Source organism: Euprymna scolopes, chromosome 31, assembly GCF_053919585.1.
Source record: "Euprymna scolopes isolate OS-2025 chromosome 31, ASM5391958v1, whole genome shotgun sequence".
NCBI classification, from domain to species: domain Eukaryota; kingdom Metazoa; phylum Mollusca; class Cephalopoda; order Sepiida; family Sepiolidae; genus Euprymna; species Euprymna scolopes.
Genome location: NC_136512.1, coordinates 89,793,990 through 89,810,538, shown reverse-complemented (window position 1 = coordinate 89,810,538; position 16,549 = coordinate 89,793,990). Strand labels below are relative to the sequence as shown.

The following is a 16,549-nucleotide window of genomic DNA, read 5'->3' as shown; positions in this document are numbered from 1 at the left end:
GTTTAACATTTTGTTTTTGATGATTAGACAAGAAATGAGTTTTGGTTCCAAATGGTTTCGAATATTAAAAAACAACAATAGAAAAGAGGGAGGTTGGGGGGGGGCTTTAAAACTTTTTTAAGACGTCATCTGGGAAAGATAAAGATTGCACCAATAATTACGCAGAGGAAAACAACGGAAAATTGATAAGAAAGAAAATGGAATACATTTTATTTTGTTTCCAGTTCTTTCCAAAATTATCACTTTCCGGTTCTTCGTACAACTGTAAATACTCGATATAAAACTTTAATTTTAAGCCAAAATAAAATACAGACTTCAAAAATCACAAAAGAGTCGCGAAATGAGATATTTTTAATCTAATTAATATATTAGTCGATCTTTAAAAATAATTTCATTGATTTTGATATTTTTTAATGGATCGAAATGTATTTTTAAAAAAAGGTTCAGATTATGATTCAATTGTAAAACTTATATAAAAAAAAAGCGAATAATTTTCATTTTTTAGTTACGTTTTATCAAAATATTCCGTTTTTTCTAAAAAAAATATCCAATAATTTTAAAAAATGTTTACTCTTTGTGATGATGATGATGATGATGATAAGTTGATTTTATATCGGAAGACGATAAATCTAAAATATCTTAATGAAATTTACAAGAAAATATTGACAGAAAAACATTTGAAATTTGTTTCATGAAAATATCAAAATATAAAATTTTATTGATTTGTAAAATTTGTCGAGATCGCTCTGTTTTGGGTTGTTTTAAAAATGGAACGGAAATTTAAATTTCGTTCCGTTTTAATCTTTTTTTAAATTGCGCATGCGCCAATATAATCCGAAAGTTAATAGAAATAAAATCAACAATTGTACTTTCTATATATATAAAAATAATTATGTATTTTTATGTATTTTTTTTTTTTTTAAAGCAATTTTATGAATTTTATTTTTATACAAAAATAAAACAAAATGTCAGAAACGTAACCCACGTCACTAACATTTACTAGGTGGGTTCCTGCCACCATTTTGTTTTATTTCTTATTTTGAAGTGATTATCAAGTCTTCAAAGACATCGCGGCCATTTTTTCTTGCCCGCCAGCAACCTTCAACATTACTCGTTTTTTCGAATTTAATAAACATTTTACGTTAAATAAAAACACTAAAAACTTATCCAGTCAGGTAGAAAAGTTATTTTCGAATCTATGTGTAAAACAAACCCGAACACAGTAAAGCACAAAACTATGCGTATATACATATTTGTTTAAATAGTGTTGCCTACCAAACCCCTGTCAGTTTTTGGTCTACGGACATGAAACTTAGTATGTAGGGTATTCGAACCCATGCGAAACTTTAGGTTTTTGGCAGAGGAAAATCGGTGCAAAAAGTGTGAAAATTAGAAAAAATGAAACTTGCTAGGTGAAGGTTGAACGATGGCATTACGAATATGCATGCGTAACGTAATAGCTATTGAATCAGGTTTTAATTTTTAGCTTTGCAGCAAACATGTCGGTGCAAATACACTTACTGATCCGCGCTATTTTTTTAAATCGCATTTCCAAGTTGAAGTTTTATGATACATTTTTTTTATTATTAAATTGTAAGGTTAAAGTACAGAATAGGTACAAAACACCCTCCCTCCCCATGTTAAGAATGGCTTTTTAAATAATATTTTACAATCGGGCAATGTCATGCGGCCTGATTTTATACACGCACACATATATATACATATAACACACACATACACTATTTGTGAAAAGGAAATTATTTTGGAAAGTCGATTATATTTATATATGTGGTTGCTGGTTGTCTAATTATAGGAAAACAAAAGGTGCTAAGTACAAAACACCCTCCCCATGTTAAGAATGGCTTTTTAAATAATAACGTTATTATTTCAGCACGGATCAATAAGTGCACTAGTACCAACAAATAAAGTCCGCGTGTCTGGCTAGAAATCAGAAACTATACAAGATTTCTTTACAAATTTTACACATTCTGATTTTCAGTATAACTCCGAAGAGATTTTTTTTTTGGGGGGGGGGGGTCAACAGAGACCAAATTATTAAGGGGGCAGCAGGGGCTTTACTGGTAATTGTTCAAAGAACAACACTGAAACTACGTTAACTTATTGATTTTTTTTAATTGTTTATATTTTACAGAAGCAGTTGGAAAATTGGCGCAGATGGGGGGGGGTAGGAAAAAAAAAAAAAAAAAACGATGTTACATAAACTTTTTTTATCCAGAATCCTGGCCAAACGTTGAGTAATTAAAATTAACCATAAATAATCCCTTTTTTTTTTAATTTATGCAGAACACGAACCGTGCTGAAATAGTTATTTGGAAACTCATTCTTAACATGAGGAAGGCGTTTAAACGATTCAATTAAAGATACAGTAAAAATTTAATTTTAATTTAAAAATCCTATGTAAAAAAAAAACGCACTGTTCGTATACTGCACAAGCAAATCTTTTTGTTTTTTGTTTTTCCTCAAACTAAAATCAACACAAAAATGCAAATGGCACAACTTGGAAAATCGTGAAGGTCTCAGGATTTAATTTCTCTGCAACTTTTTTTTTTATTCAAAACGGCAGAAAATATTTGACTGGGATTAAATGATGAGAGGTTATATTATAAATCTGAACAAAAAAATTAAGATTTCGTTAAGAATTCAAGAGAATTTACCATTTTTAGTCAGTGTTCAAAGTCGTCGAGGACATTTTTTGGGTTGAAAACAAGATGGAGTTATGATTTGCATTTAGACAAAGAAATAAACAGAGAAATAAACAGGTTTTGTGTTTTTAAACATTTATTTTTCTTTTAATAAAACAAATATTTTAAATAAACTACGAAAAAAAATGTAAATAAAAATAAATTCTGCTTCCTTCGAGAAAAAAAAAGTGCTTTTTTGTTTTTCTCCGTCACATCGTGATTAATCAAAACAGTTGGTGTTTCTCGGTGAATAAAGAACAAGGAAAGAAGAATTACAGAGAAAGCAATTTGTAACTGACCTGTCGTGTCGGTGATTTGCGACATTATTTTGTTTGTTTTCTGTTTCGATTTCTTTTGTTTTTTTTAAGACAAAAGTCCGATAAAGTCGAATCCAAATATGGCGTCCCTACTGGTTGGCCTTCTTATTTCTTGTGGGACGGCAACGAGAGAAAAATGCGACTTCGGAAAACTTCGGAATACTTCGTCAAACTACGTCATCAACAAGACTTTTGCATATCAGCAAGTCAATCATCGCCGGAATTAGCCGAAAACAGTCGAACAACATCCGTGCATCCAATCACATTTCAATCACCTGATACAATGATTTTTTTTTCTTTATAATTATTAATTTCTAAATTATTACAAAATTTAATAAAACTTGATTTGTTTTATTTTCATTTAAAGTATTAAATAGTTAAAAAGATTTAAAAAAAAAAAAAAAAAAAAAAAAAAAAGAAGGCATTTTTAAGCGGAGTGATACGAAGACATTTTTGACGTGGCGTGAAAATCCTTATACGCTAATACACCTTGCATCCCCAAAACAAAATAATCCGGATAAAAATAAACCCAATATAAAGTTAGAAACCTTCAATTGACACGGAATTCCTCATAGATTTTCTTTTTGAAACTAAATGAACATAGTTATCGATGATATTTGTATTTATTTGTTGGATATTTATGAAATATACCAACACAATAAAACATGGTCGAAAAAGGACATTTTGAAATCGACGTCGTCACAACAATGGAAAACGCATTTGTTATTAAATACAAGCTGACCTATCCGACATTGTCCGGGACGTTTTTTGTTTTTTGTTTTTTTGTGTTTTTTCTTGTATATTTTTAATAGATTTATAAAAATAAAATTTAATTATTACAGCATCGTTTAGTAATTAAATTATTAGCTAAACCAAACTGTTGTAAAATTACAACTAAAAAGCTTCCAAAACTTTCTATATTTTATATTACGTGGGGGTTTGCTATAATTTTAAAATCTTGTTAAAATAACTTTCTATTTGTAAGTTTAAATGCTTCCAATTTCCTTACAAATTTCGAAGATTAAAATGGCCGACTTGTTCATAAAGAAACCAAAATGCATCCGGGTGGATTTAATTCGTTCGTTAGGACTTTTAAGAATTCGCTTTATTTGATTGTATTGTTTTTATGCCAATACATATTCGAGTTAATTTGCACATTAACACATCCACACAAACATAAAAATGAGATTCTACTTTTTTAGGCGATTATTTATGAATACCACGAAAACTTGTTGGAATTAGGAAACAACAACAAAAATTATTTTAGAACTTAAAATGGCTGATTAGTTTTGCATATGAATTTAACATAAAAACAACCCTCTATTGCCGGACAGCGAACCAAACCATTCTTTAGGAAGGGATGTCAACTAAACTTTTGGTACTTATGCACTTATATCACCTTGCTAAAATAATAACATTATTTAGAAAGCCATTCTTAACATAGGGGAAGGTGCTTTGTAAATTATTTTGTGATTTCTCCTAACAACTTTAAAAACTAATAAAAAAAGACATAATAAAACTTGAATTTGACTTGAAAATACTATTTTAAAAAATAGTACGGTAATATGAGTGCATAAGCACCAAACTTTTTTACCACTAACCCTAAGTCCGAGTAGCAAGATCGTAAAATTACACGAAATCGCGTATAAAAAGGTAGACCACCTGAAATAAGGATAGAATTTATTCCCTATAGCAAAACTAAATGCTTATTGCTTAACTGTACTGAAACGCTAGAATGGTCCGAAAACTACGTTGAAGTTATTCATTTAATGTTAAATTTATATGCTGACCCGACCTCACATGCTATTTTTTTGTGAATTTTTACGACGTGCTCCAGCGTATTATAAGCACCCAACCTCTCCATGTTAAGAACGGCTTTCGGAATAAACATCCCCTCAACTTCAAAAACCGTTCTTAACATGGGGAGGTTGGGGTGTTTATAATACGCTGGGGCACGTGGTAAACATTAACCCTTTCCCCCCCGGCAAAGTGTTTTAGTATAAGAGTAGAAATCTCAGGGAAGTTTTTTTTTGGGGGGGGGGGTCTACAATACGAAAATTCGTTTAAATAAATGTGCGATATAATCAAATTTACATGGACATGAGAAACACACACACGTGAAGCTGCAATTTTACTAGTATAAAGAGATTAGCGTAAGAAATGAATGCAAAACAAAAGATTGCAGTTGACATTTACTAAAATGTATTTAAGCTGCGTTTGAACTGACATTTTAATCAGTTGTTTGTTGATTCACAAAAAAAGAAAAGAGACAAAAAAAAAAGGATGGGTTAAGTTTTTGTTTACTATTTTTTAATTAAAAAAAAAGAGCAAAAAAATAGGTGTTGAATATTTTTAATAAATAAATTTATTTAAATTAAAAAGTTAACGTAATTGGTAGTTTTTGTTTGGCTGGATTCTTATTTCAATCAAATTATTTACATTGAAATGGCTATCAAACATAATTACATAACTTTGGAGAACTTATCCAATGATTGTATAATGTATGGCACAAAATGACCCAAAAGGGGTTAATATGCCGTAAACCAAATCAACCCTCTAAAAAAAAAAAACTTAGGCGCTTCTACAGAATTGGGATGAGGTTTTGTAGTCGATAAATGGAGTTTTCAGATAAAAAGACAATGGTTCCAACTTATTTATTTTTTTTTTTTTTGTCAATTCTAATAAGTTAAAATGGTAACTTCCAAATTATGCAGTCGAAATTACCTGAATATTACTAAATTATTGAATAAAACAACTTTAAGCATGTTAACAGATGAAAAATTGCCGCCATCTTGTTTAAATCAAAACGAAAAATTACCTCCCTTTTGAACTTTCCTGTGTCTTACGATCGTTTTCTTCCAATTCTATTTTTTATTTTCTTTAATTAATAATTTTTCTACCTTATCGATTTTCGTAATTTTTGGATATAAATCATCTTAAAAATACGAGGAATATGCAGATACCATTGTTTTCATGTGAAATTCAGTTTTATGATTTCCGAAATTTCGTCCCAATAGTGTAAATGCCAAAACTTATTTTATTTCTTAAACTACGTTTTAATAAAATAAATAAACTTCATTCTACTGATAAAACGCCGAAATGAAAACTTTCCAAAACAGATCCGTAAAGTTGTTTATAAAGATGGCCACTGTCCATGTTTATAAAAACATCCAAACAGCATAACATTAATGCGAGAGTGCCTATCGATCCTTGAACCACTATTATTCCTGATAATGACCTCCACGATAATATTGTGTTCGAGATGGGTATATTTGCTGACGATACTCTCTAACATGCATGAGGGAAGAACATAGATAAATCTAAGACAATGGCTGAATCCTTAGAAAATGACCTCCAGACCGAAGGAAATGGGGCCACAAATTGAAGGTGACATTTAATGCTAGTAAAACTAAGCTGCTTTCCTTTAACAATTACAAGAAACCTCTCCAGCCATTGATATTCATGACAAATAACACCCTACATGAGAATTATTCCTTCAAACTCCTCGGCTTAACATTCACAGGAAATATGAACTGGAACAAATAGATTGAGGACATTGTGCTAAGGTTGCTGCAAGAAAGGTGAGCTCCCTCTATTGTGCTAGAAAACTACTCACACCTGAGAGTATCGTGTACCTCTTCAAGGTCAACATTTGCCAATGCATGGAGTATTGTTGCCACATCTCGGCTGGTGCATCCACTGCATCTACCACTAGTTTCTCCTCCTTGAATAGGGTCCAAAAAAGAGACTCCAATCTAATAGGTCCCACTTTGTCAACTAGGCTCCAATCCCTGCCCCATTGCCGCTATGTTGCGCCCCTGTGCATGTTTTACAAATATTTTAATGGAATGTGCTCTGATGAACTTTTCCGCTTGTGCCCCCTCGACGTACATATCCCCAACAAACCCGCTTAGCAACAAAGTCACACCCCTTCACTGTTGAGATCCCTAAATGCCAAAAAGCTTTTTACTCTAATAGCCTCTCCCCTAGAACAGCTAAACTTTGGAATTCCCTTCCTGCTACCTGTTTCCCTAACTGTACTGATGTAATGTAAACCAACATCTTAATCTTTCTTAGGCATGGTCCCAATTAGTAGCCTCTTACGTTCAAGTGGCAATATGCTTGTTTGGGGGGTGAAAAAAAATGTATTTAAACAGCTAACCTATTTCTGGGCTTGATCATAAAGATGGCGACTATATTTTCTTTTTCGGTATTTTACGTATATGATGAAACGTTCTACTAAGTATTAGGTTAGTGCAAATATATATATATATATATATATATATATATATATATATTCTTCGGAGTTGTTTTTATTTAACAATCAGTGGTTATGTAAACGTGAGATTGTAGGTTTACAAAATATTACTGGCAGTAATATTCTATAAATTATCCCATCCAAACAAGAATTGCTCGATATTCAAGATAGAGCAAATAAATTAAACTGTAATTCAATGAATTTCAAAAAACTCTTATTGAAATGAAATGAAGTGGTTGAGTTTCATATCAAAGAATTTTTATTATTCTAAGCAAGACAAAGAATGTTTTAGAAAGTTTATCTCCTTAACCTATAGGGTTTCGATGTCTACCATCTCATCAGAGGAGTGAAAATATTAGCAAATAGTTATAAAGGTATGCACCCTATTTGCTAAAGTCAGTGAGACATGGAAAGTCAAAGTGAAAATAAATTTATCAGAAGTTCTGTAGCAATTTATTTATTTTCACTTTGACTTTCCATGTCTCACTGACTTTAGCAAATAGGGTGCATACCTTTATAACTATTTGCTAATATTTTCACTCCTCTGATGAGATGGTAGACATCGAAACCCTATAGGTTAAGGAGATAAACTTTCTAAAACATTCTTTGTCTTGCTTAGAATAATAAAAATTCTTTGATATGAAACTCAACCACTTCATTTCATTTCAATAAGAGTTTTTTGAAATTCATTGAATTACAGTTTAATATATATATATATATATATATATATATATATATATATATATATATATATATATATATATATATAAAACAAAACAAAAAGACGATACGCACTAAGAAAAAAAATAATTTTTAAGATTATGACATGCTGGAGATATTATTGTAAAAATCAATTTAGTATCATGTATGAAATAAGGGAAAAACACTATAAATTAGTCGACATGCTGGCCTATTTCTAAGGTAGAATATATAGTCAATATAAAATGCAGAAGAGGCTGGACGAAAAATATCGTCTTTTAATGAGTTACATATAAAATGATTAATTTAAAACAGTTATAATATTTATAAAATTATCTGTTACGCAACGTAATTATTTTGTTTTAGATAAATTATTTTTTTATAACTTACTAAAGGACTTTATTTCGTTTCGTGTTACCTATACTTCGTTCTAAGTTTTATATCGACCAACTTTCCAAGTGTCCATGTCATAAATATGTCAGCGTATCGGCTAACGTACTTACTTTAAAAAGTGTTTTTTTTTTTTTTTTTTTTTTTTTTTTTTTTTTTTTTTTTGTCCTATTTGATAGATAATACGGTAATGTCCAAGATCAGTGCTCGGAAAAATCAAGCTACCTTAAGTGGATACGGTTGATTATAGAACGGAACGGAGTTAATACACGAAAAACGAAACCATATATTGATTTTTAAAAATTACTTTAGTTTTAACAGTCCTTCCTTGTGTTATCAGGAAAAAAAAATGACTTTTATACAAAAATAAACACTTCTTGTGTAATCAAATAATAAAACAAATATTTTATTCAAATAAATTAATTGGTAAATGTTATCTTACGCTACAAAAGAACAGTAACACCGATGACTCTAATTTGGATTTTTAAAGGTATTCGAGGTCGCTGAAAACGAACCTGATAATCAAACCCGTCGCAAATTTACCGTTTGTCGTTTGTATGATAACCCCTTGGAACATGGGACTATTTTGAACCATTTCACCGCCTTCAGTAGTGTTTTCTTATAGTGCAGTGAAGTGACTTATCACATCGCGCATAGTGAAGTGACTTATCACATCGCGGAGGAATCTTTAATAGACATTTGAAATAACAAGAAAGTTTTCAAAAAAAAAAAAAAATGTGGCTCATTTTTGTGTGTGTTATCTAGTTTTTAATGCTTTTTAATTGATCTAAAAAAAATTAAGTTTTCACGAAAACAAAAACATTGCAAATTTTAATGTTTTTCGTTCTTTTTTTTGGGGGGGGGTATTCAATTATAGGACTTGTATAGTTCAACAGGTGCTTCTGCAGTTTAAATAACCGTTTTTCCATAAGTAAGGCGCGGACATTTACCGCGGCCGCCATCACCACCCCCGCACTAAACCCCCCCCCCCCCCAGTGTAAACAAAATTTTTGTGAAATGTTAAACGGTATTCTACTCGATAAATGTTGGCACCTTACTTACGGAAAAACGGTTAATTAAACTGCAGAAGCACTTGTTAAACTATACAAGTTCTATAATTGAATACCCCCCACCCCAAAAAAAAAGGAACGCAAAACAGTGTTTTTGTAAACCACCCGTAAAAACTTTTTTAGTTCAATTAAAAAGCATTAAAAACTATGTAAAAAAAAAAAAAAAAAAAATGAACCACATTTTTTTAAAAGCTTATTAAAATTTATTTCAAATGTCCGCTAAAAAGATTCCCCCAAGATGTGAACAGTCACTTCACTGTGCACATGCGCACACGAACGCATCGTGTAAGAAAGCAATACTGAAGGCGATGAAATGGCGTAAAATAGTCCCAGGTTCCAGAGGTTAATACCATGCAAACGGTAAATTTGCGACGGGTTTGATTATCAGATTCATTGTCAGTGACCTCGAATACCCCTAGAAAAACAAATTAGAGTGATTGGTGTTCTGTCGTAGTGTAAGCTAATATTTATCAATTAATTTAATTTTAACACTTGTTTTACGATGAAAAGAATTATTTAATTATATATATATATATATATATATATATATATATATATATATATATATAATTTGAGGTTGCGATTTTCAAAAGTAGGGTAACCAGTGAAATATAACGAGGGTAATACAAAAGTGCTCAATAAAAATTCTGCTTTCGAAAATAAGCATTGTTGCTTGAAGAGGTCTCTAGTTACTCAATACTAGAAGACCGAAACATGCTCATGACTGTGTAGCAACAAATTACTGCTTATGTAAAGACAAATTGAATATATATATATATATATATATATATATATATATATATATATATATATATTATAAAGTGTCTGTAATATATTTTTTGTTTTTGTTGTTTGGTCATAAAACAAGTGTTAAAACTACGTTTTTTTCATAAAATATTTGTTTTATTATTTAATTAGCAGTTCCGCCCGGCTTTACTCCGGCTCTATGTGCTGTTCATAACTTTATGTGCATATGTATATATATTAAAAAGTGTGAATATGTACGGTAATGTTTTTCTATATGATAATAGGCTTCCTTAAGTACCATAGAGAAAAATTGGTAGAGACGTGAAATTTTTGGTGCAGACGTCAAATTTTTATAAACTTTGACCCCAATTTTAACCCCTTAACATTTATTTTGGGCTCAAATCAAATTATTAAGTTAGATCTATGTCCAAAGAACCTATATCTAAAATTTAAAGTGTTTAGACCGAAAATTGTCGGAGGAGTTTGGTAGATTTTTCAAAGATCAAATCGTTGAACTTTGACCGCTTAACAGCTAAATTTCTGGCCAATAAGCGATTAAAAAGATTTTCCCAAATCTCATTCCCCCTTATGTCAAATTTTGAGTCTGTAGACCGCAAATTGACAGAGTTATTTGGTTGGGAAATGTACACAGACAGACAGACAGATATTTTCACTTTTATTGATATACTAGCATTTCAGCACGACGTTGCCCGAGTGTTTGGATGTGTATGTTGAGCAAAAAAAAAAATAAGTGGTAGTAGGAAGGCAGGCTCGAACCCATACCGTCAAGGAGGAAAAGAACGTGAAAAAACCTGACGTCTTTACGGTTACGACCATCGCCAAACCTGAAGTGACTTATGTTTACATTAAGGCTAGACAATCGAAAGGTGAGGTTATCTTTCAAAAATATCGGCGAAGAAAGCGACCCCCCCCCCCCCGTAGAAAAGTGCCTAGTTGAAGGTGAAGATGTTAATGTTTTTAGCCAATTATTCGATATTTGTATGAAAGGTCGAACTTCAAAACGATACTGATCTTGGTAAAATCCGTCGCCTCTGTTGAAAGTTTTAGACAGACATGCAAACATACATACATACATACATTTATATATTGGTAGCTAAAAATTTTCGACCCAAACTGATGAAAAAGCTTGCCCTATTTCTGAATACCCTTTATGCAAAATTTCAAATATTTAGACCAGAAATTGTCTAATTTGGAAGAGACCGCAGAGGTCAATTTTTTAAAAACTTTGACCCCTATTATGACCCCTTAAAATTTATTGTTTTGGACTCAGATCAAGTTATTAAGTTAGATCCATGTCCAAGGAACCTATATCTAAAATTTCAAGTGTTTAGACCCAAAATTGTCGGAGGAGTTTGGTAGAGTTCTCAAAGGTCAAATCGTTGAACTTGGACCCCTTAATAGCCAAATTTCTGGCCGAAACCAGATCACATAGATTTCTCCAAATCTCAGTACCCCGAATATCAAATTTCAAGTCTGTAGACTAAAAATTGACAGAGTTATTGCGTAGGGAAATGTACATAGACAGACACACACACACAGACACACAGACACATTCACTTTGATAGATAGATAGATAGATAGATAGATAGATAGATAGATAGATAGATAGATAGATAGATAGATTAAACAAAAATATATATGTATACATAAATATATATAAAAACAATTTTTTGTTTATTGTAAACTTTTTACGCAAAATATAATTACATGTAATAGCTAACTAAAGATGATCATCCCATAAGAAAACCGAAAAAACTAATAGGGAATTAATTAAAATGAATGTTTAAAAGAATATGCAAATTAGCAAGATCTTTTGCTAGTGAATGCCATTCCAAAACCCATATATGAGAAAATTGTATTTTCTTTTTTAATAAATAGAAAAGAGGGTTTTTAATATGAATATCAATACACACAAAAGAAAAACGAAATTATAGGAGTATAGAAGAAGATAGATAATACAAGAAGTGTTTATTTGTTGTTTAAAAGTAATTTTTTGTTTCTGAGCACTTCCGGACTTTGTTCATAAAATTTACATTTAGATTTTGGCACTGATAAAGAATGAGGGAACTTGATAGTAGTGGTTGTAGTTTAACGACTGTTTTTTATTAAAGTTTGGCTACTGGGAAATTGCTTCCATGTTACCAGTTTACAAGAATTCTGGCAAAAGAACTGACCCATTAAATTATCGCCCCATCAGCCTCCTCCCTCTTTTCGCCTAAATATTTGAGTCCATAATTAATCAAGCTCTAGTCCACCACCTTACAATTACTAAACTTCTGTCCAACCATCAATAACCCAACAAGCAGCAAAGTCCGACCCCTACACAGCAGAGATCCCTAGATGTAAGAAAGCCTTTCTTTCTACACTAATAGTTTCTTCTTCACAACTAATAAACTTTAGAATTTACTTCCGGGTTATTGCTTCTCCAACTGTACTGACATGCAGAAGTTCAAGTGTAATGTGAATAGACATCTTGCTGCTCAACTCCCTCTATAGTAAGCCTGCAACTTATGTCCCTGATAGTAGCCCCCGACATCAAAGTGACACTGTGCCTTGTTCTGGGTGAATATGCAATAAAAAAAAAAAAGGGAAAATAAAAAAACAGGCAATAGAACACTTTCACTCTCTGAAGATGAACCTGTTACGATCCGAAATACTTCAGAAATATTTCAACTTTAAAAAAAAAAAAGGGGGGGAAAAAAGTGTAACACTTTGCATTTTCAAATATTTGTACTGGTGTTTTTGTTTTCTTAATCTCCTTCATCCAGAGGAAGTATCGAAATAAAGGCGAAACGTTGATGGACACATTACACGGTTTGTTCCTTTTTATTTCTCTATTTTGTCGGAATACTATTTCCATTATTCTCAACATATATATATATATATATATATATATATATATATATATGATTAGTTTTTTTTTGGAAAAAGAATTCCAGCAGAGTGCTCAATTAAAAGGAAAATCCAAATTTTAAGAGCGTACTTATATTTTGTGTACAGAAAGTTGTTAGTTGAGACAGATCATTGGTACCGTCGGTTTCAAGCCCGATAATAAGGCCCGTTTAAGGTATCCTTATCAAGCTCTCTTCAGGGACGAATATTGGCTGAAGAGAGCTTGATAAGGATACCTTAAACGACCTTATTATCGGGCTTGAAACCGACGGTACCAATGATCTGTCTCAACTAACAACTTTCTGTACACAAAATATATATATATATATATATATATATATATATATATATATATATATATATATTAAAAAGTTTGACTCATGTCCAGGTAACCTACACATAAATTTCAACTGTTTAAACCCAAAATTGGCAGAGGAGTTTGGTAGAGTCGGCAAAGGTCAACTCTTTCAACTTTGACCTCTTGGCAGCCAAATTTTCATCTCAAAACTGATTAAAAAGCTCGCTGCATGTCTGATTACTCTTTATGTAAAATTTCAAATGTTTAGACCCAAAATTGGCTGAATAGTTTGCTAGAGACTGCAAGGGTCAAATCTTTTGAACTTAGACACCTTGGCAACCAAATTCTCAACCAAAAGGCGATTAAAAAGCTTGCCCTATGTCTGAATACATTTTATGTAAAATTTTAAATGTTTAGATCAAAAATTGGCTGAGTAATTTGGTAGAGACCGCAGAGATCAATTTTTTAAAGCGTTGACCCCAATTTTGACCCCTTAACATTTATTGTTTTGGGCTCAAAACAAATTAAAATGTTTGATACATGTCCAAGTAATCTACATCTAAAATTTCAAGTGTTTAGACCCAAAATTGACGGAGGAGTTTGGTAGAGTTTTTAGAGGTCAAATCATTAAACTTTGACCCCTTGACGACCAAATTTCTGGCCAATAACTGATTAAAAAGGTTTTCCCAAATGTCAATACCCCTTATGTCAAATCTCGAATATGTAGGCTGAAAATTGACAGAGTAGTTTGGTAGGGAAATGTACATGATTCCATTTCTGTTTGATGAAAACTGGTTTTCTTTTTTGTTACATCTACTAGTTTGCTAGTTGTGTACAAAGAAAGATAGAAGTCTCCCATCATTTCTGAAAGTGACACACTGTTTAACGAGCGAGATTGGATGTGCGTCACCATGCTCTCTACCAATCCAACTCATGATAACAGCATCATTGCCAGCACCCTCAAATAGCAAATCCTGACAGTTCAACACTTGAAGACACAGCTCAACAAAGTTTCTGGCCACAATTATGGTTTTTGGTGTGATTTCAAGTGAGGGTCACATTATGCCACCTCACATCTTCAAAGTCGGGTTGAAAGTCAACACCAAAGTGTACCTGGATGTGTTAAAGAGTGTGGTGATCCCCTGGTGCAATCAGGTGGCCACTGGCAAACTGAGTGTGGCAGCAGGATTCGGCGCTGGCCCACAAGTCGAAAGAGAATCAGGCTTGACTTCAGAAGGAGGACTACAACTTTATACCCTTCTGTCACTGGCCCACCCTCCTCCCGTGAACTGAACTTCCTGAACTACTTCGTTTGGTCATACATCGAGAACATCACCAACATGACCTCCCACAACACCAAAGTCAGTGTGATCACTGCCATCCGCCGAGTATTCGTCAAGTTCTTGACAACACTTGTGGAAAAGACATGCTCTCAGTTCCAGACCCGTATCAAGGCAGTGATTGAGGCTGAATGTCAGCTCTACTACATAATCAAGTTTTCAATAAAAGTTTTAAAATAAAGTTGTAATGTTGTTTTCTTTAGGGCGACAAATTTATCGTTCCACCCTGTACTAGCAAAAAAAATAGGTGATAACTGATATTCGTGGGACCTATATGTAAATCAGACGCTAGTGGCTATTAGATTTAATGCTAGTGAATCTGCAAAGTTATCTCCCTTTTTATACAATTGAGATGTAGAGCTCGCATTAGATAATTTATTAAGGCCCTGTAGAAAATACCATGGAGAGGATTATCATGGAATAGCTCTCCAAGAACAACATAGAGCTTTCACTTCAGATAGAAAGAACGTGAAGAAAGCAAGAAAAAGACAGATGGACAGACTAGAAAGTAAAACAAAGTCAGTAGAATTCAAAGTTGGTGATTTTGTGTATTACAAAAACCACCAACATCAGAGTAAATTAGATCAGATTTTATTTTTTTTTTATACATTGATCACCACTTATCAAGGCCCGGAAGCCACTCAGGGATAAGGGTTATTGCAAGTACATTATGTTAGTGTGGAGATTTGATGAAGTTTTTAATTAAGGGGGTGGTTCATTAGGAATTTGTTAACATTGGACTTGAAGACATCCAAGTTGTAGTCCGGAGGGAAGCAGAAGAGTTCCACAGGCATGCAGTTCTAAGAAAGAAGCTTTGTTCATGGAATCCGCGTTTTGATTTAGGCACAGATATAGAGTGGGGGAAATTTTTCACAGTGGATTCAGCTGGACGGGTGTTTTTCGTGAAAGATTGGAGAGGGGGAACCAGAGATTGGAGTTCAGACGAGCACCTGCCATGAAAATAACGATAAAACAAGGATAGGCTCGCAACGTCTCTTCTGTGGGAGAGAGGTTGCAGGGTAGAGAAAAGGGCATCCCCCACTAAGCCACAAAGTCTATTTTGTACTCTGTCAAGGCATGATAGGCTGTTTTTGGCCGCTCCTGCCCAGATATGGCAACAGTATTCCATCCTTGGACGTACTTGACTTTTATATAGATAGAGAATTGCATCAGTAGTGAGATATCTTCTGGAGCGGTAGAAGGATCCCACCATCTTTCCAGCAACCTTGGCAACAGACTTGATGTACGTGTTCCATTTCAGATCAGGAGTAAAGGTCAAACCCAGAAGCTTGTCAAAACACGGGGCCTCACCCAAACGAGAGCCATCCATCACAATTGATGCCAGCTGGGGATCAGAGCGTTGATGATGTAAGGATAGGAGTTTGGTTTTGGATGCATTAAAGGTAACCAGCCACATGTTCCCGCACTGAACCACGCGCTTGAGATCAGAGGAGAGAGAATCCGATAGAACTTTGTCATTTACAGCCTTTGATGTGTTGCCGTAGATGGTCGTGTCATCAGCATAGATGTCAACGAATGATTTAAGTATGTGTTTAGGGAGGTCATTGATGTAGCTCAGGAAGAGAGTTGGGCCCAGGATTGACCGCTGAGGGACTCCAGCATTTATATTGCAGGCCTCCGATTTTTGTCCATCTACCACTACTCTTATGGACCTATCGGAGAGAAATGATTTAATGATTGAGAAAACATTTCCAGTTATACCGTAGCTGGAAATCTTGTGAAGTAGACCCTTATGCCATACCTTGTCGAAGACCTTTGATATGTCAAGAGCAATTGCCCTAGAAAGGAAGCCTT

At 33.1% G+C, this 16,549-nt stretch overlaps 1 protein-coding gene across 7 annotated transcripts in view; it reads right to left on the bottom strand.

Moving 5' to 3' along the window:
- The window catches only part of LOC145255854 (UDP-N-acetylglucosamine--peptide N-acetylglucosaminyltransferase 110 kDa subunit-like), a 93,206-nt gene that overhangs the window by 55,596 nt on the left and 21,061 nt on the right, over positions 1 to 16,549 (bottom strand). For 4 of the 7 annotated variants that reach the window (XM_080114615.1, XM_080114614.1, XM_080114617.1 and 1 more), the window contains exon 1: positions 3,002 to 3,223. The exons of the other annotated variants lie outside the window; for them this stretch is intronic. In XM_080114615.1, the coding sequence (XP_079970741.1) occupies positions 3,002 to 3,026 (25 nt within the window). In that variant the 5' untranslated portion in view covers positions 3,027 to 3,223. Of the gene's footprint in view, positions 1 to 3,001; positions 3,224 to 16,549 lie in introns of those variants that run through there. 7 annotated transcript variants of the gene reach the window in all.